We start from the raw sequence: 20222 nt of genomic DNA on the forward strand, positions 1-20222 counted from the left end.
TGTACAGAAATAACTTTCAAGGAGCTTATAGTGGGGGTAGATATGCGATAAAAAGGTGAAATTGTTTTTGATTATAGACTGAAATACTTAATTTCAGACATATACTTTCAGACATTTGAAATACCAACACAAGCTCAGACACCAACATAACAGAGTAAAATAATCCTGGCTCACCCCATGCTCTCATGCTGAACATGTTTGGGCTCCAGGGCTGCGTAAGCTGCGAGACTCCCCGATAACGCTCCAATTTCTCCGTACAAGCGCAGCTGAGCCAGTCGTAGCTGCGGCGCAGCGGGACACTGCATCACGGCCCATTCTAACAAACCGAGGGCACGCCAAATCGCCCGGCCCTGCCCTAGACGTATGTGCATACAAACAAAACAGAAACACAATACACACACGAAAGAAAGAAAAAGAAAAGAGCCGAACCATTTTATTGCAAACTAACCCCAGGATTTTACATCATGTATGGTACACAAAACACAAGCTGTACTTAAGAAAAAGTACAGAGCTTTAGCCCAGTTGCTTGATCATATTGACACTTTAAAACTAATGTCCTACAACGCATCAATTTCTGGCATCAAAAACAGGCCCAGCACACACCGGCTGACATGAGTTTCACCTTTGTGATATCCCACCCCATTAAAAGCCGCAAACGGTGACATATAAGCCAAAGATCTCACCGCTCTCCCTCCATTCATCAAGCAACAGGTGTGTGGCGAGCAAGCAGAAACCCTCACCAGGACGCATATCCGTACGCAGCAAGCACTCATCTGAAAAGGATGGACAATATATAATTGCCGGAATACAATGATTTGATCCATATTTGGTGAAAAAATATCGTCACAGCTCAATGAAAGGCGACACTAATTCAGTGAATCTTTTTCATGTTAAATCCCGTGTGTATTGTTCGACATAAAATGAGTGAATATTTATTTTTCATTTTCAACAAAGTCGATTCTCATTACCCAGAGTGAGTGTGTGGCGAAATAGCCGTGCAGCAGTTTGTGCAAGTTTGAGGCGCACGTCAGCTTCCAGGCTAAGGTGTAGGCCCAGTACACGTGCAAGCGCAGCAAGGCACTCCCCGCGCCTCTGTGCCTCAAGACCACGTGGGAAGGGAGGGAAAACTTTGGGGAGTGATGTCGAAGAGAGAGAGGACATGGGGGTTTCAATGCTGGTAGGAGGAGCCATTTCATTGGCAGGTAGACCTTTGCCTGTTGAAACCCGAACAGCATCTTTGTTAACGGGTGGACTTTGTTTCAGCAGTGGGTTCTCTCTTGCAGAAAATTGAGTCTCCTTAATAGTGAGTTCTGCAAGGCTGCATGGGTTATCGCTAGACATTGGGGATAGTGTAAAAGATGATGAAGTTGCATTGTCCGACAGCAGCTCCTCATTACTGTGAGTTGGAGTTAAATTGCCAAAGGGCAGAGTCCCATTGTTTGAAGATTCATCGGCAGCACATCCCAGGCTATTGCATGCCTCGGTATCCACAGAAGCATTGAAACCGCCATTACTCAGACACTGCAATACCAAGTGTGGAGATGAAACATCCAGTGCTTGATCAATACCATCGTCAGGGCAAATCAATGCAGAACTATTGGAGGGAAGCTTGACCTTGTTGGCAGGCAGTGGAGAGTTACTGAGAGCAAGCGTAGCATTCCTCATCCCAGTCTCCTTATCCGGATCATTTGGAAGCGAATCCAAAAGGGTCGAGAGAAACTGGGGAGGAAAAATTGAGGTTGCACAAAATGGAGAGAGACAGAGAGACAGAGAGACAGAGAGACAGAGAGAGAGAGAGAGAGAATGGATATATATGTATGTACATACTTTTTCTTTTCTTTTTTTAAAGTTGATGTTACTGAAGCAGTTTCTAGGCAAAAGTTATACTGGGTGGTTTTCCATTGCCTCCCCAGCATTGTTTGTCTGTGCTCTATCCTTTTAAAATGTTGTGCGTCAAACAAGGAACCAGCACACACCATTTTCAATGTCTTTGGTATGACTTGGCCAGGTTTTGAACCACCGACCTTCCAGACTCGAGAGCAGATGCTTGAACCAACCATTACATCACAGAGTATGGTGGATATGGATATATATATATATATATATATATATATATATATATATATATATATAATAATAATGCATTTATTTTATATAGCGCTTTTCAGGAAGCCCAAAGACGCTTTGACAGAGTGCAAAACATAATGCATAGCAAAACATAAAGACAATTGCAAAAAAAAAGAAGAATCAATAGGGAAATATTCAAAGCACAAAGGAGGGAGAAGGAGAGGAGATAGTCAGGGGTTAGATGCTGTGGGTTAAATGTTGAATGCAGTGTTGAACAGGTGGGTCTTGAGTGATGTTTTGAATGTGGTGAGTGAGGAGGAGTCTCTGATGGTGTGAGGTAGCGAGTTCCAGAGGGTGGGAGCAGCGATGGAGAAGGCCCTGTCCCCCCAGGATCTAAATTTGGTCCGGATGGGGGGGGGTCAGGAGGTTGGTACCAGCAGAGCGGAGGTTGCGGGTGGGAGTGTGTCTGGAGAGGAGGTCAGCCAGGTAGGATGGGGCCAGGTTATGGAGGGCTTTGTAGGTCAAGAGGAGGATTTTGTACTGGATTCTCTGGGAGATGGGGAGCCAGTGAAGCTTGTAAAGGACGGGGGTGATGTGGTCACGGGTCCGGGAATGGGTGAGTAGACGGGCAGCGGAGTTCTGAATGTATTGGAGTTTATTGGTGATTGTTGAGGGTGAACCATAAAGGAGGCTATTGCAGTAGTCCAGACGGGAAGTGATGAAGGCGTGGATGAGGGTTTCTGCAGCCACGGAGGAGAGGGATGGACGGAGACGGGCGATGTTTTTCAGGTGAAAGAAGGCTGTCTTTGTGATCTGTTTAGTGTATTTGTCGAAGGAGAGGGTTTGGTCAAAGATGATGCCAAGATTCCGGATGTGAGGGGAGGTGGATACTGGGAAACCGTCGATGTTGAGGGCAAAGTTATGGGTGGACTTGGTGAGCGTTTTTGGGCCAATGATGATTATTTCAGATTTATCACAGTTAAGTTTGAGGAAGTTGATTTGAAGCCAGGATTTTATTTCAGTGATGCAGTTTGTCAGGATAGAGTGGGTGGCGGTGGAGATGGACTTGGTGGAGATGAAAAGCTGGATGTCATCGGCGAAGCAGTGGAATTGGAGACCATGACGGCGGATTAAGTGACCGAGGGGGGACAGGTAAAGGATGAAGAGGAGGGGGCCAAGAACTGAACCTTGGGGGACACCTTGGGGGAGGGGAGCAGTGGGGGATTTGCAGTTATTGATGGAGATGAACTGACGTCTGTCAGAGAGGTATGATTTAATCCAAGAGAGGGCAGTGCCGGTAATGTTAAAGGTGGTTTCAAGTCGGGTGAGGAGGATGGTGTGATCGATGGTGTCAAAGGCGGCGCTGAGGTCGAGGAGGATGAGAATGTTGAGGTTGCCAGCGTCAGAGGAGAGGAGAAGGTCGTTGGTGATTTTGAGGAGAGCAGTTTCAGTACTGTGGTTGGAGCGGAATCCGGATTGGAATGTTTCATACAGGTTATTGGCAGAGAGGTGATGTTTGAGTTGAGTGGCTACAGCGCGTTCCAAAACCTTTGACAGAAAGGGTAGGTTGGAGATGGGTCTGAAGTTATTTAGGGTGTCAGGGTTTAGTCCAGGTTTTTTCAGAATGGGGGTAACAGCAGCAATTTTGAGGGATGGTGGGACGATGCCTGTAGACAGGGAGGAGTTTATTGTTGCAATGATAAGTGGAGAGAGAGCAGGAAGGGAGGCCTTGACAAAGCTGGAGGGGATGGGGTCAAGAGTGCAGGTGGCAGTTTTCATTCCGATGAGGAGTTCAGAGAGGTCAGTAGGGGAGACTGGGGAGAATTGAGACAGGGGATGGCAGGATAAGGGGGGGCAGGTGGTTTGAGGGGGAGCGGGTGCGGCGGTGGTCAAGCTGTTGTAGATGTTTTCAATTTTGCGTTGGAAGAATGAAAGGAAGGAGATGCAGTTGTCTATTGTGAATGACTGGGTGGTGGTGTTCAGGGGGCTGAGGAGTTTGTTTATTGTAGAGAAGAGTGCTTTTGGGTTTCCGGAGCCAGAGTGGATAATTTGAGAGTAGTAGGCGGAGCGGGCGCAGGAGAGGGCATCTTTATAGTGTTGTATGTGGTCCTTGTAGGCCTGGGAGTGAACTGTGAGACCTGTTTTATTGCGGAGTCTTTCAAGTTGGCGAGCACGAGTTTTCATCAGGCGGAGTTCAGGGGTAAACCAGGGAGCAGAATGGGTGAAAGAAACTGTTTTGGTTTTTATAGGCGCAAGTTGGTCAAGGCAGGAGGAGAGAGTGTGGTTGTAGTAGTCAGTGAGGTCAGAAGGGGTGTGGAGGTCAACGAAGGGAGAAGTGGACATTTTTTCAGAGAGGGTCGATGAGAATGAGGCAGGTGAAAGAGCGTTTAGCTTACGGAAGTTGATAGTGCGATAATGCCTTGGTGCTGGGGTGGGGATGTTGATGGTCAGAGTGATGGCTAGGTGGTCAGAGAGAGTGAGGTCGGAGCCAGAGAGATGGTACAAAATTAGTCCAGTAGAGCAGACAAGGTCCAAAATGTGACCACGGTTATGGGTAGGAAAGTTGACATGTTGAGTGAGGTTAAAGCAGGTGAGTAAATCAGTGAAGTCAGTGGTTAGCGTGGAGTCAGTGGAGTCCATGTGGATATTGAAATCACCAAGGAGGAGGATTGAGGGGGAGAGGGAACATAGCTGGGTCAGAAAGTAGGAGAAGTCAGACAGGAATGATGGGTGTGGTTTGGGAGGGCGGTAGACAACAGCCATGACTGACTGTGTGTGACCAGAGAGTTTAAAAGCAAACAGTCATATATATACAGTATATATATATATACATATATAAACAGTACTTACTTTTTCCACATACGAAATTTGCATTTATGTTTATTTAAATTATACAATGGACTACAAAATGGAAATCTTTCATGATATTTGTTATATTATATCACCTTTATCTATCAATATTGTTGAAATGAAGATCAAATAGCTGCGTGTTGAAATATGTTGAAAAAGTCAAAACTTTACATGGGGTGTACTTACTTTTTCACGTGACTGTATATATATACTGTATACATACACAGATAAACAGTGCCTTTAGAAAGTCTACAGCCCCTTTTAAAATTTTCACCTTTTGTTGCCTTATAGCCTGGAATTAAAATGCATTAAATCAGACTTTTTCCAGATTAATTTACACATTGTAAGCCACAACTTCAATGTGAAAAACATATTCTCCAAATTTCAGAAAATCAATTGAAAATACAAATTGAAGGAACTAGATATTTTAAATTGGAATGTACCTATTTTGCAACTGAATGAGGTTAAAAGTCTAACTCATGCTCAACTAATGAAATTGAATGAACCCTTTTTGCTCATTGAATGATGAAATAAAGGTGCATTCATTTTCACATTTAATTGAATGAGTTGGGTATTAACCTAACTGAATGAGTTGAGAATGAGTTGGGTAGGCTAACCCCCACTCGAGCAGGGAAAATGGCCTTTAAAATGCATGTTGTTGTTGGGCATTAAATTGAATGAAATTTGTTTGAAATTGGCCAGGAAAACCTATATTAAAACAAACATCTTCTCTTCTGGATTTGGTTATGACAAACTTCCCTGAAAATGTCTGCTGCTCTTCTTCTGCTCCAATCGGCTCATCTGATCATGTGCTTGTCAAAGTGGACATCTCTCTGACCATTCTCAGAGAGCCTCCTCAGCGTCGACGAGTCTGGCATTTCACTCAGGCCAACTGGCACGGTCTTCAAGCAGCCATCAATCATCTGGACTGGTCTCCCATCTCTACCGCCTCTGACATCAACTCATCCTGGGAATTCTTTCAAAGTAAATTGCTCTCTCTCATGCACAGATTTATCCCATCTCGTCTTCAGTTGTCATACCCTTCCTCCCGTCCATGGTACACGGAATCTTGTGGTGAGGCTGTTGCCCTGAAACAACTTGCTTTCGTCTCCTGGAAAGCAAATCCAACGGAAGGAAATCTCATTTCCTTTCACAAAGCCCGAAACAAGTGTGTGTCCACCCTCAGGAGAGCCAGGAAACAATATCTCACCATTCTCAAGACCGAACTCTCTTATCTGTCTCCCTCTTCCAAATCCTGGTGGCGTCTGGTCAAATCTGTTTCTGGTGTTTGTTCCCCCTCCATCCCCTCCCTCACCTCAAACGGCTTAACGGCTGACTCCGCACGTGAAAAAGCTGAATGCCTCAACTCTGTGTTTGCCTCTAAATCTTGTGTCCCAAACCCATCCCTCTCTGTACCCACCGTACCCAGTCGTACCCAGCTGCTCCTGGACTCTGTGTCCTTTCCTCCTGACAAGGTGGACCTCGACTCTGATTCTGCAACTGGTCCTGACGGCATCAGCCCACGGGTCCTAAAATCATGTTCTTCTGCTCTTTCACTCCCTCTTTCTGTTCTCTTCACCCTCTCTTTTGCTCAAGGTCATCTGCCATCTGCTTGGAAATCAGCCACCATCACCGCTTTGCACAAAAAAGGTGCAAAAACAGATCCCAGCAACTACAGACCAATCAGCCTTCTCCCAATTATCAGCAAAGTCATGGAATCCATCATTGCTTCAGATATTAAATCTTTCCTCTTCTCCAATGGCTTGATCTCTGATCATCAATTTGGTTTCAGACCTGGTCACTCTACTCTGGACATGCTGCTTTTGCTTTCTCAACAATGGATGGAGGTCCTCAACGCCAAACAGGAAATTAGAGCTGTCTCCCTTGACATTTCACGTGCCTTCGATACGGTCTGGCACCCTGCTCTGCTCACCAAACTCTCCTCCTTTGGTATCCATGGAAATCTCCACGCATGGCTGGCAGACTTCCTCAGACTAACCTCCCTATCTCTCCCTATCTCCCTATCTCTGGTCGTAGTCAACGTGTGGCCCTGAATGGGTTTCTCTCATCTCCTCTTCCTGTTCAGGCTGGAGTTCCCCAAGGTAGTGTTCTGGGCCTGTGCTTTTTCTGGTCTTCATCAATGATCTCTCTGACTCTCTTGAAAATCCTCTCTATCTCTTTGCTGACGACTCTACTCTCTGTCGCTCCATTCCTCATCCCTCAGATCGGCAGTCTGCAGCCTCCTCACTCTCTGCAGACCTGGACAAAATCACAGACTGGTCAAACAAGTGGAACATGTCTTTCAATCCTGACAAATCTCACACTCTTACAATGTCTCTCCGAAAGGACCGACTGGACAACCCTCCCATCTACTTTCTCAACAATTCTCTCCAAGAAGTTCTGTCGCTCAAGCTTTTGGGTCTCACTATCTGCCATGATCTTTCTTGGGAAAACCACATTTCCAAGCTGGCCTCCAAAGCCAGTCGCCGACTGGGCATCCTCCGTCGTGCGAAGTCCTTCCTTGGCACACCTGAGCTCCTCACCACATACAAGGCTTTCATCCGCAGCTCAATGGAATACTGTTCCCCCCTCTGGGCTGGTGCTCCTGCCTCACACCTTGCTTGGCTTCACGCTGTTGAGGCCAAAGCTTTCAGAATCATTGGAATCTCCTGCGATGTAGTCAACACCGAGGGCCTTTCACTCACTCACCGCAGGCAGGTTGGTGGTCTTTCTGTCTTCTACCGACTCCTCTCCGGCCTTGCTCCCCCAGCTCTCTCTGTGCTCTGTCCCCCCAATATTCCTTCAGGTCGCACAAGATCTGCCCGCAACCCTCTTATGGTTAAACTGCCAAAGTCTAGGCTCTCTGCTCACCTTCACTCTTTCATTCCCCTTTTCTCCCGCCTCTGGAACAAACTCCCCCACTCCCTTCAATCCCACTCCTCCCTCCAGGTCTTTAAAACAGCTGTTCACCACCATCTCTTATCTTCCCCCATCGAAAACCTTGATCTTTTCTACCCCCGGTAATTCACCCCAGAGTCCTTGCAGTGTTCATATGTTTTATTCCTCTCCCACCTCCCCCCAAGTCCTCCCGATGTTCCTGCTCTCAAATGTTGTGTTTGTGTCCTTACCCCTCTTCCCCCTCTCTTTTGTGTCCTTCCCCCTCTCTCCCCATCTTGTCTGCCGCTCCCCTTGTTTTTTGTGTTTTGTGTGTCGGTTTGTCTTTTTGTGTGATTAATGTTAGCTCTTTCACGAGCCTCGATCTTGTATACAAAAAAAACAAAAAACAAACAAACAAAAAAAAAACACCATTGATTCAAACGAAGGATTCTCTACCATACTTGCTATGGATCCTCTGATTGAAATCCAAGGTAACCGGTTCCTTATCAATGCTTGCTGTGCGTTTGATGTGCATTACGAGACCATAATTGGGGTTTGGTGAGGAAACAGACATCACATTATGTATTATTGCGTTTTACCAAACAAAGATTTATTTTCACTACTCTAAAGCTACATTGTATAACATTTGAGTGTCTAATTGGAAATCATACTAAAATACACAATTTGGTATATGTCTATCTGGCTGATTTCTTTTGACCGCAATACATTTGGTCGTTACTTAGCCAATCTTGACGTGACGGTAGAGAATCGAAAGGAGGCCGTCTAATCTGCTCGCCTCACGCTTGTTGTGTCTTCGACGCGTGGTGTTCGACACCGCCATTTTGGACCACTTCCCGCATGAGTGGCTAACCCAGTTTCAACAGCCGCCAAGCTCCTGAAAGTACTCTTTGGGACGCCAAGCTAAGTGCCGGCTGAAGGGGTTTATTTTCATTTTATCTTTCCCTTGACGCCGAGGAGTTCTGGAAATCTCGCAAGATTGTGAAAGAAAACATCTGTCATTATTTACTTTTAACAATGCGTATAAAGCATCGGGGCCTGGCGAAGCGTGCAGGCGGACGGAGGGCTTCCTCGCGCCGGAGCTTGGAGCCGCGTGTGGACGGTGGACAAGACGACGGACAGATACCACATTTCCCCACACGAGGTTTTGGACAACTGCTGGGCTCTTGGAAGCTGAAGGCCGCATTGGACTTGACGGTAGAGAATCGAAAGGAGGCCGTCTAATCTGCTCGCCTCACGCTTGTTGTGTCTTCGACGCGCGGTGTTCTACACCGCCATTTTGGACCACTTCCCGCATGAGTGGTTACCCCAGTTTCAACAGCCGCCAAGCTCCTGAAAGTACTCTTTGGGGCGCCAAGCTAATTGCCGGCTGAAGGGGTTTATTTTCATTTTATCTTTCCCTTGACGCCCCCACCCCCCCCCCCCCCACCCCCCAGAATTTCCATGTTTTAAACGTTTCCCGGTGTGTACCCTGGATAAGAATAGGTACACCGTATCCCTGCGTGTCGTAAAAGACGACTAAGAGGGTTGGCGTCAGGAAGGGCATCCGGCCATAAAAGCATTGCCTCAAAAAGGGAACCATGACAATTACAAGTACATATGGGCAGGGTACAGCCCGAAGTGGAGATCGGTTTCTGAGGTTTGGGACATGGAATGTAGGGACAATGACAGGGAGATCAGGAGAAGTGGTGGAAGTATTGGTCAGAAGAAGAGTGGACATATGTTGTGTGCAAGAGACGAGATGGAAGGGAAGTGGTGTGAGAATGGTGAAGGGTAGGCAGGGACAGAAATACAAGTTTGTGTGGCAAGGGTGCCTGGAGTGCGTGAATGGTGTTGGTGTCCTCTTTTCTGAGGAGTTTGTAGACAGTGTGGTGAGTGTGACGAGAGTGAGTGATAGGTTGATGATGGTGAAAATGATGATTGGAAAGCTCTTGGTGAACGTCATCTCGGGATATGCTCCGCAGGTTGGTCGAAGCGATGAAGAGAAGGACAAGTTCTGGTGTGCGATAGAGAAGCTGATGGAAAACGTGAAAGATGAGGAAGTTGTTGTGGTAGGAGGAGACCTAAATGGACACGTTGGAAGGAGTATGGATGGTTTTGACGGAGTTCATGGGGGTTACGGATATGATGTGAGAAATGGAGAAGGTGAAAGGATTTTGGAGTTTGCTGATGGAGCTGATTTGTTGATTTGTAATACTCAGTTCCAGAAAGAGGATAATAAGCTTGTTACACACACGTCAGGTGGGTCGACGACAACCGTTGACTACCTGATGGTGCGTAGGCGAGATAGGGGGCACCTCCGGGACACAAAGGTGATCCCGGGGGAGGAGGCTGTTTCACAGCACCACTTGGTTGTCTGCGACGTAAGGGTGAAAGGTGCGAGGAGAGCTCGGCGGGTGAAGTACCAACCGAGAATGAAGGTGTGGAGGTTGAAAGAGGTGACAGTAAGGGAGGCATTAAAAGAGAGGCTGAGTAGGGTCGAGGATGATGTGGTTGAGCTTGAAGGTGGTTGGATGTCAATGAAAGCTAGTCTGTTGGGAGCCGTTGGTGAGGTATGTGGATGGACAAAAGGACCAACGAGGCACTCGGAAACATGGTGGTGGGATGATGAAGTTGGAAAGAGGATTGACGAGAAGAGGAAGAAGTTCAAGGAGTGGCAGAAGGCGAAGAGTACGGGAGCAGAAACAGCAGAGCATGAAAGTTATAAGGCAGCCAGGAAGGCTGCAAAGAAAGAGGAAGCAAAGGCGCAGGAGGCATGTAGGAAAATGTTCGGAGAACGCTTGGATTCGGAAGAGGGTCAGCGAGCAGTATTCAGGATTGCAAAGCAGATAGCGAAAGAGAGATGTGATGTGATGGGGGTGCGTTGCTTGAAGGATGAAGTGGGACAAATCGTTGTCGACCCAGATGGAATTATAGGAAGATGGAAAAGATATATGGAAATGCTGTTGAATACAGAGAATGAATGGGATGGCAACATAGAGAGTAACCCAGTTTTAGGACCGGCAGAGAAGATAACTGAGAAGGAAGTTGAGGAAGCGATAAAAGCAATGAAGGGTAGAAAAGCGGGAGGGCCGACGGAAGTTGTGGGAGATATGTTGAAGGCAGCAGGAAGTTGGGGTGTGAAGAGAATGACAGAGATCTGTAATCTGGTGGTGAAAGAAGGCCGCATTCCAGTGGGTTGGGAACTGAGTACCCTCGTCCCTCTATACAAGGGGAAAGGTGACCCTCTGGAGTGTGGCAGGTACCGAGCGATAAAGTTATTGGAGCATGGAATGAAGGTATTGGAAAGAGTGTTGGAGAGGAGGATAAGGAAGAAAGTGAAGATCGACGAAATGCAGTTTGGATTCATGCCAGGAAGAGGAACGACAGACGTGCTTTTCATTGTGAGGCAGTTGCAGGAGAAGTACATGGAGAAGAGGAAGAAGTTGTTTCTTGGGTTTGTTGATCTGGAGAAAGCATTCGATAGGGTACCACGCAAAGTATTGACATGGGCATTGAGGAAGTTAGGAGTGGAGGAATGGTTGATCAGAGTAGTGATGGCAATGTACAAAAGAGCGCGCACAGCTGTAAGGACGAAGGACGGGAACAGTGGTGAGTTTGAGGTGGAGGTGGGAGTGCATCAGGGGTCGGTACGAAGTCCACTACTATTTGTAGCTGTGATGGAGGTGCTGGCTCAGAACGTAAAGGAGGGTTTACCGTGGGAGTTGTTGTATGCAGATGATCTGGTGTTGATTGCGGAAAGTATGGATGGACTGAAGGAAAATATGAACACGTGGAAGGAATGTATGGAGACAAAAGGTCTGAAGGTGAATATCGGAAAGACGAAGGTGATGGCAAGTGGTAAAGCATGTGGTGAGGTGGAAAGAACTGGGAAGTGGCCCTGTGCTGTGTGCAGGAAGGGTGTCGGAGTGAACTCCATTCAATGTACAATGTGCGCTGAGTGGGTTCATCAAAAATGTAGTGGTCTGAGAGGGTCATTAACCAGTGTGGCAGCTACATTCAAATGTAAGGTGTGCACAGAGGGAGCTGCAGATGGAGGAAATGTTGAGTTGGATCTTGGAGACGGCGTGAAGCTGGAAGGTGTGAAAACATTTTGCTACCTCGGAGACATGCTGAATGGAGAAGGTGGATCAGACTCGGCAACGGTTGCTCGAGTGAGATGTGCATGGAAGAAGTTTCGGGAACTGAGTGGCGTGCTGATGATGAGGGGAGTGTCGTTGAAGCTGAAGGGAAAGGTGTATGCTGCATGTGTGAGAAGTGTTATGATTTATGGGAGCGAGACATGGGTAATGAACGTAGAGCAGCAACGAAGGTTGGAAAGGGTGGAAATGCGAATGGTTCGACGGATGTGCGGAGTATCGTTTAGAGAGAGGAAGACAAATGATGAATTGCGAAAGATGATGGGAATAGAGCCTGTGATTGATGCTGTGAAGAGGAACAGGTTGAGATGGTATGGTCATGTGTTGAGGAAGGATTTTTTTTTTCTTTTTTTTGTATACTGAATCGAGGCTCGTGAAAGAGCTAACATTAACTTCACAAAAAACCGACCAGACAAACAAAATACACAAAAAGAGGGAGCGGAAGACAAGATGGGGAGAAAAGGGGAAGCACACACACACAACATCCGAGAGCAGGGAGATGTGTGGGAGAGGGCCCGGGGGGAGGAGGCGGCGTGGGAAGGGGGGCGGGGGGGGAGGGAGAAGTATAAAGCACAAGGACACCAAGGACTTCCAGGACAAAAGTTGGTATTTCAAAAAGTGGAATTGGGGTGAAATTAGCGGGGGTAGAAAAGATCAAGGTTTTGGATGGGGGAAGATAAGAGATGGTGGTGAACAGCTGTTTTAAAGACTTGGAGGGTGGAGTGGGATTGAAGAGAGTGAGGGAGTTTGTTCCAGAGGCGGGAGAAAAGAGGCATGAAGGAGTGAAGGTGAGCAGAGAGTCTTGATTTTGGCAGTTTAACCAAAAGAGGGTTGCAGGCAGATCTTGTGCGACCTGTAGGAATATTTGCGGGACAGAGCCCAGAGAGAGCTGGGGGGGGGGGGCAAGGCCAGAGAGGAGTCGGTAGAAGACGGAAAGACCACCAACCTGCCTGCGGTGAGTGAGTGAGAGGCCCTTGGAGTTAGCTTCATCGCCGGAGATTCCAATGATTCTGAATGCTTTGGTTTCAACAGCGTGAAGGCGAGCGAGGTGTGAGGCAGGAGCACCAGCCCAGAGGGGAGAGCAGTATTCCATTGAGCTGCGGATGAAAGCCTTGTATGTGGTGAGGAGCTCAGGTGTGCCAAGGAAGGACTTCGCACGACGGAGGATGCCCAGTCGGCGACTGGCTTTGGAGGCCAGATTTGAAATGTGATTTTTCCAGGAAAGATCATGGCAGATAGTGAGACCCAAAAGCTTGAGTGACAGAACTTCTTGGAGAGGATTATTCAGAAAGTGGATGGGGGGGTTGTCCAGTCGGTCTTTTCGGAGAGACATCGTAAGAGTGTGAGTTTTGTCAGGATTGAAAGACATGTTCCACTTGTTTGCCCAGTCTGTGATTTTGTCAAGGTCTGCAGAGAGTGAGGAGGCTGCAGACTGCCGATCTGAGGGATGAAGAATGGAGCGACAGAGAGTAGAGTCGTCAGCAAAGAGATCGAGAGGATTTTCAAGAGAGTCAGAGAGATCATTGATGAAGACCAGAAAAAGCACAGGGCCCAGAACACTGCCTTGGGGAACTCCAGCCTGAACAGGAAGAGGAGATGAGAGAAACCCATTCAGGGCCACACGTTGACTACGACTAGAGAGGAAGTCCGCCAGCCATGCGTGGAGATTTCCATGGATACCAAAAGAGGAGAGTTTGGTGAGCAGAGCGGGGTGCCAGACCGTATCGAAGGCACGTGATATGTCAAGGGATACTGCTCTAATTTCCTGTTTGGCATTGAGGACCTCCATCCATTGTTGAGAAAGCAGAAGCAGCATGTCCAGAGTGGAGTGTCCAGGTCTGAAACCAAATTGATGATCAGAGATCAAGCCATTGGAGAAGAGGAAAGATTTCATATCTGAAGCAATGATGGATTCCATGACTTTGCTGATAATTGGGAGAAGGCTGATTGGTCTGTAGTTGCTGGGATCTGTTTTTGCACCTTTTTTGTGCAAAGCGGTGATGTTGGCAGATTTCCAAGCAGATGGAAGATGACCTTGAGCAAAAGAGAGGGTGAAGAGAACAGAGAGGGGGAGTGAAAGAGCGGAAGAACATGATTTTAGGACCCGTGGGCTGATGCCGTCAGGTCCAGTTGCAGAATCAGAGTCGAGGTTTGACAGAAACTTTTCCACCTTGTCAGGAGGAAAGGACACAGAGTCCAGGAGCAGCTGGGTACGACTGGGTACGGTGGGTACAGAGAGGGATGGGTTTGGGACACAAGATTTAGAGGCAAACACAGAGTTGAGGCATTCAGCCTTTTCACGTGCGGAGTCAGCCGTGTGGCCATTTAAGGTGAGGGAGGGGATGGAGGACGAACAAACACCAGAAACAGATTTCACCAGACGCCACCAGGATTTGGAAGAGGGAGACAGATAAGAGAGTTCGGTCCTGAGGACGGAGAGATATTGTTTCCTGGCTCTCCTGAGGGTGGACACACACTTCTTTCGGGCTTTGTGAAAGGAAATGAGATTTCCTTCCGTTGGATTTGCTTTCCAGGAGACGAAAGCAAGTTGTTTCTGGGCAATAGCCTCACCACAAGATTCCTTGTACCATGGACGGGAGGAAGGGTATGACAACTGAAGACGAGAAGGGATAAATCTGTGCATGAGAGAGAGCAATTTACTTTGGAAGAATTCCCAGGATGAGTTGATGTCAGAGGCAGTAGAGATGGGAGACCAGTCCAGATGATTGATGGCTGCTTGAAGACCGTGCCAGTTGGCCTGAGTGAAATGCCAGACTCGTCGACGTTGAGGAGGCTCTCTGAAAATGGTCAGAGAGATGTCCACTTTAACAAGCACATGATCAGAAGAGCCGATTGGAGCAGAAGAAGAGCAGCAGACATTTTCAGGGAAGTTAGTCATAACCAAGTCCAGAAGAGAAGATTCTCCGTTGACTGAGATCCGGGTTGGGAAATTGACAGATTGTGTCAGTCCAAGTGAGTCACAGAAGTCCTTTGCTGAAGAGCCATGGCTGGTGAGAGAGGTACCCACCCCCAGCCAACTGGCATGGTGACAGTTGAAATCACCACATATGAGGAAGAGAGAGTTGGGATGGGTAGATAGAAGTTGGTCCATATTATCAGACAGCGAGATGTAGATGGAGTCATCACTGTTTGGTGGACGGTACAACACGCATATGAACAAAAGGTGGGAGCGAAGGGGAAGCCGTAGCCAAAGGTATTCCTGGGGGTGAGGTGGAGAGAGGGCAGTGCAGGGCGAGTGAGGAAGAGAGTTTTTTATAAAGATAGCAACCCCACCTCCAGGACGAGGCTCAGGTCTATCATACCGGAGGAGGGAGTAACCTGGGAGAGATACCAAGGAATCAGAGACATCATGAAGGAGGAAGGTTTCTGTTAAGCAGATCACGTCTGGTTTGTCAGAAGCAACCTGTATGGAGAGATCAGTTAAGTTTGAGCGAAGGCCCCGGATGTTTGAGGTCCATACTGTTAAGGAAGAGGAAGGGGGAGCATCGGATACAGAACAGGGGGGGGGGGGAGCGGTAGGGCAGGATGTGGAAGAGGAGGAAGAGGTAGGGAGAGCTGTTGCAGGTGTGTCAGAGATTACAGAATAGCTTGGAGAAAGGGAAGAATGGGGCGGACAAAAGGTTTGATGGTGTTTGGGTGAGGCGCAGTGAGGTGTTATTTGAGTAGGGGGAAGAGTGAGGCAGAAGGTTGAGGAAGATGAAGGTGAAAGTTGGAAGGGGGAAGAAGCGGGGAGGACGCTTTGAGGAGGAGGGGTGGGAGGGGAGTCTAGGAGGGGAGGAGTGAGGGAGAGTCTCGGAGGGGGGGGGGTGTGGGGGGAGTTTAGGAGGGAAGGGGCAGCGGGGGAGATTTGAAAGGGATGGGTGTTTGGGAAGATTTGGGGGGGAGGGGCAAGGGGGAAGATTTGACAGAGATGGGTGATGGGGAAGATTTGGAGGGGAGGGGTGTGATTGGATTTTGAAAAGTGTACGATTTATGGGAAACGAACATTTATTGCAAAATGAGTTTCTTGAGACATTCGAGTCAAAAATACGTTTGAGGACGCTGAAGGGTGGGTGGAGTTCTGGAGAGTTTAGGGAATGAATGAAAGATGCACTGTAAGAGATGGGAAAATTTTTTTGAATGAATAGAATTGGTGAGCAAGTCGAAAGCATCCTTTTATAGAAGTAGAAAAAAGTGTTATAGAATATGACATAATAATAAAGTTCTTCAGGGGACAGATGAAACATGTATTAACAACTTGATCACGTGATCTCGAACAACGTGGTCGAAGAACGAAAGAACAACTAACGAAGAATGAAAGAGCAAAAGAACGAAGAACGAAAGAACAAATAAGAACGCACAAGCGGATAAGAACAGGGAAGGAAAAATTTTTTTTTGTTTTTCTTTGAGATTTTAAAACAAGGGAGTATGGGTGAAAAGACCGTGAAAAACAGAGACCGAAAGTAGTTGCAGCGTGATCGAAGAACCGCTGAGACAAAAAACAAAAGCCTCAAGCCAAGGTCTGAGGACACGGTAGCCGACTAGTACTACACTAGGCCTCAGAATACACGATACGAAAAAACCGACGATTCTGTACACAGGTATGAAAAACCAACACCGAGAAACCTATTAAAGTCACCCCAATAGGTACATGCACCGAAAGAAAGATAAAGATACGACAAAAATACAAATGTGAAAGATCACTTAGCTTCGAAAGCGTGAGCGCATGGAGCAGCTTCGAAAAGACGTGACCTCGCCGTGATCTCGCGAGAAATCCTGTCAAGTGAATGTAGAAAGTGACTGGTTGAGAAGAGTGGTGGAAATGAATGTAGAAGGAAGCAGAGGACGGGGAAGACCGAGAAAGACTTGGCTAAAGATGGTGGAAGAAGAAATGCGGGCAAGGGGGTTAACAAGGAGAGATGCAGAAAATAGGGCAAAATGGAGAAGATTGTCATGGGGACCGCAAGGCTAACCCCCGCTCTTGCAGGGAAAATGGCCTTAAAATGCATGTTGTTGTTGTTGTTGTTACTTAGCCAATCTCAACCAAACTTGACATGAGGACTAAAGATCACATGATGATGGTTGTAGCGACTTAATTTGCCCCCATCCTCAAGAGAGTTGCCCGTCTTGTTTGAACTACGTGTTGAGGTGTATATCTGTGCTAAGTTAGCTTTATCGTGGCATTTCCCCAAAGCGGCTTCGAATAACAAAAGTAATAACATGAATGATAATAGCATAATATTAATGTGATTACAAAACAACATTAATACTAATAATATCCGTCCTCCCCAAGACATGTTTCCTCCTTGAACAAATGCTGTGTTAACATGTATAAATAGCTTGTTGTGGTGTTTCGTGAGAGCACCCCTACCAGAAGTAAAAATATTATAAACCACAAACATGTATGATTACCTTTTGAAACAGTCGCTAATGCTGTTTAACAGTAACACTAAACTGGAAGAGAGGAAACGCAGGGTGTGTTCAATTACAGGTCACAGGACGTATTATAATGTTATGTTAATGTGTATAAATAAATTATAATGCCGTTTTTACAAGGCTGCTATCCCTCCTCCTCAAAGGGTTTTAATTCCTCCTTGGACAAACACCGTGTCAAGGCTTATGATGTCATTTTTCCAAGGCCGTTTTTAATAACAAAAGTAATAACAACACAAATGATAACAGCATAATATTAATGCTATTGCAAAGCAATACCCCTTCTCCCAAACGGGTTTTTGTTAAATGTGATATTGCCTCCCTCCCACTCCTCAACACCCTCACGGAAAGAAATTTTAATTAGGCAATTTAGAATGGTGAGGCACGGTCTGATCTTTTCAAAGACCTGATCTAACATAAGTAATAACAATTGACAATAATAAGGATAATAACATGACTTCGCCTGCCTCTCCCGTAGTGAGCGGGTGTACTAGTTGCCATAAATAGAGGAATTCTAACGGAGGGAACAAACAACTAATGCATTTCTCTCTCTGGTACCATTATATTTCTGTGCTAGATTTATAACATTGCAATGGGGTTGCACTCTCTCCTTTTTGTATTGTATATTTCCCTGTTGGTCTTTGGATCCTAAGGCGAGTGTTTTATGACAAGCAATGTTGGTATTGACAATGAACGACGGAGATGTGAGCACCTGCTGTGCTTGTGATTGCTGGATGAGACCAAGGTACGGTTTGATGTCTGCCAGGCAGCAAGGTCGCGCACCAAACCGCCACAAGTACATCCGTAAAAGTTGCACACCATCTTGAATATAAAAATAGCAAGATACAAAAAGTGGAGGAAAACGTCAAAAAATAAAATTACAAAGAAAGGCTAACAGCCAAAAGAGCTCAAACTCATACAGCACTCAACAAACTTGCCGATCATATCATCCAGCTCCTCTTCCCGTCCATCCTGTTTCAACCTCCACAGCAGCTGGAGACGGGCAAGACTGGGACCCCTGATGGGCCGGCCGACAGTATCAGCTGTGGACTTTCTATCTGGAGACTCCAAGCCATCGAGGAATGCCATTAGGGCAGATGGAGAACAGCTTGTCTCAGCTTCCCCAGTCCTGCGAATCACAACCAAAACTAACCTAAAAAAATGTCCAGAAAATGAATACCATTAAAGGTTTGGTGATAAGATCATTGGTATAAAAAAACTGAAAAGGGAATTTAAAGGTAAGCTGGGATATCGTGCCCTAAAGTTCAAATATGTTGTGACAAATTTGACTGGCCAAAACAGATACATTCTTCATCATATGGTGATTCAATATACGGAATTTCGCAGCAATGCAACATATAAACTAGAATCCGGGCACTCGGTAGAGCGCATACCTTCGCCGCAGCTACTGTTCTGTACTTGGCATGGGAGTGTATGCGATGTGAAACTTTATGTGAAATGCGATCGATTTTTAAAAATCAGAATTTGAGCAAATCTGTTTCATTCGTCTGTTAATATGCCTCCCCGATTGACAAATCTGCAATTTGAATTTCATTTGAGGTTGAAATGATTGCGGGAGATCGCGTTATAGTGATGACGTCTTGGATGGACATCCTCTTCTTCAGTCGCTCATAACTTTGAGTGAAATACGATCGAGTTAAAAATAGTCAGAATTTGAGCAAATCTGTTTCATTCGTTTGTTAATATGCCTCATCTCTTGACAAATCTGCAATTATAATTTTTTTTGAGGTTGAAATGATCGCGGGAGATCGCGTTATAGTGATGACGTCCTGGATGGACATCTTCTTCTTCAGTCGCTCATAACTTTGAGTGAAATACGATCGAGTTAAAAATAGTCAGAATTTGAGCAAATCTGTTTCCCAAAATCTAATCAAATGTGTCCCGTATAATAACCAATCATCCCACCAAATTTCATGCAATTCGGTTGAATACTTTTTGAGTTATGCGATTAACATACACACACACAGACATACAAATAAATACACAGCGATCAAAACATAACCTTCCGCTTTTGCGAAGGTAATTAGAGAAGCAATTTGATATGCATTACATTAAATTCGCTTTTACGGAATGTTGGAAAGTATATGAGGGGTTTGGGTAGGGGAAATCGAATAAGGGGTGCCTCACAAAATGCCACAATAAGCTATTTATACATTTTAACACAGAATTTGTCCAAAGAGGAAAAAACACTTGGGGAGGGGGTTATTATTAGTATTAATATTGTTTTGTAATAACAATAATATTCTGCTATTAGCATTAGTTTTGTTATTGGAAGCGTGCTTGGAAAAACGCAACGATAAAGCTATCTTAACGTGGATATACACGTCAACACGCAAACCCATTGGTGGGGAAAACTCCTTTGATGGAGAGAACCCCCTTGGGGAGGGGAGCAAATGAATTTGCTACAACCTTCATTGTATGTCCCTTAGTCCTCCTGTTAAGTTTGGTGGAGATTGGATAAGTAAGGACCGAATGTATCGTGGTCAAAAATCGTGAGACAAACAGACAGACTGACATACACCAAATTGCGTATTTTAGAATCATTATTAATATTTCATCATAACATTATTAAATTTATATTAACTAGTACACCTGTTCCCCACCGGGGCATCAGGAAGGGTCATTCCTCTCTGGGCTATATAGATTACAGTTGATCTATGGTCAGGCCTGAAGAACATTGCGGAGGGGTGTGTTAATTTACCAAGTTTATTGTAGATCACTCGTCAAATGGTTAAAACATTCCAGCAAGCACTCCATTCAAAACCGTGGATAATGAATGGGTGGCTTGGCAAGCGCTAGCTAGCTGCTTAGTAACTG

General features: G+C 46.1%; 1 protein-coding gene across 3 annotated transcripts in view; it reads right to left on the bottom strand.

The window, feature by feature from the left end:
* The window catches only part of NAA25 (N-alpha-acetyltransferase 25, NatB auxiliary subunit), a 73296-nt gene that overhangs the window by 16738 nt on the left and 36336 nt on the right, over positions 1–20222 (bottom strand). For all 3 annotated transcript variants that reach the window (XM_068113450.2, XM_068113452.2, XM_068113451.2), the window contains exons 10-14: positions 18323–18513; positions 18097–18206; positions 969–1719; positions 684–773; positions 175–355 (exon numbers count right to left, since the gene is read on the bottom strand). In XM_068113450.2, the coding sequence (XP_067969551.2) occupies positions 175–355; positions 684–773; positions 969–1719; positions 18097–18206; positions 18323–18513 (1323 nt within the window). The remainder of the gene's footprint in view (positions 1–174; positions 356–683; positions 774–968; positions 1720–18096; positions 18207–18322; positions 18514–20222) is intronic.

The sequence above is a fragment of the Myxine glutinosa genome, chromosome 4 (genome assembly GCF_964187855.1).
Source record: "Myxine glutinosa chromosome 4, kmMyxGlut1.1, whole genome shotgun sequence".
NCBI classification, from domain to species: Eukaryota; Metazoa; Chordata; class Myxini; order Myxiniformes; family Myxinidae; genus Myxine; species Myxine glutinosa.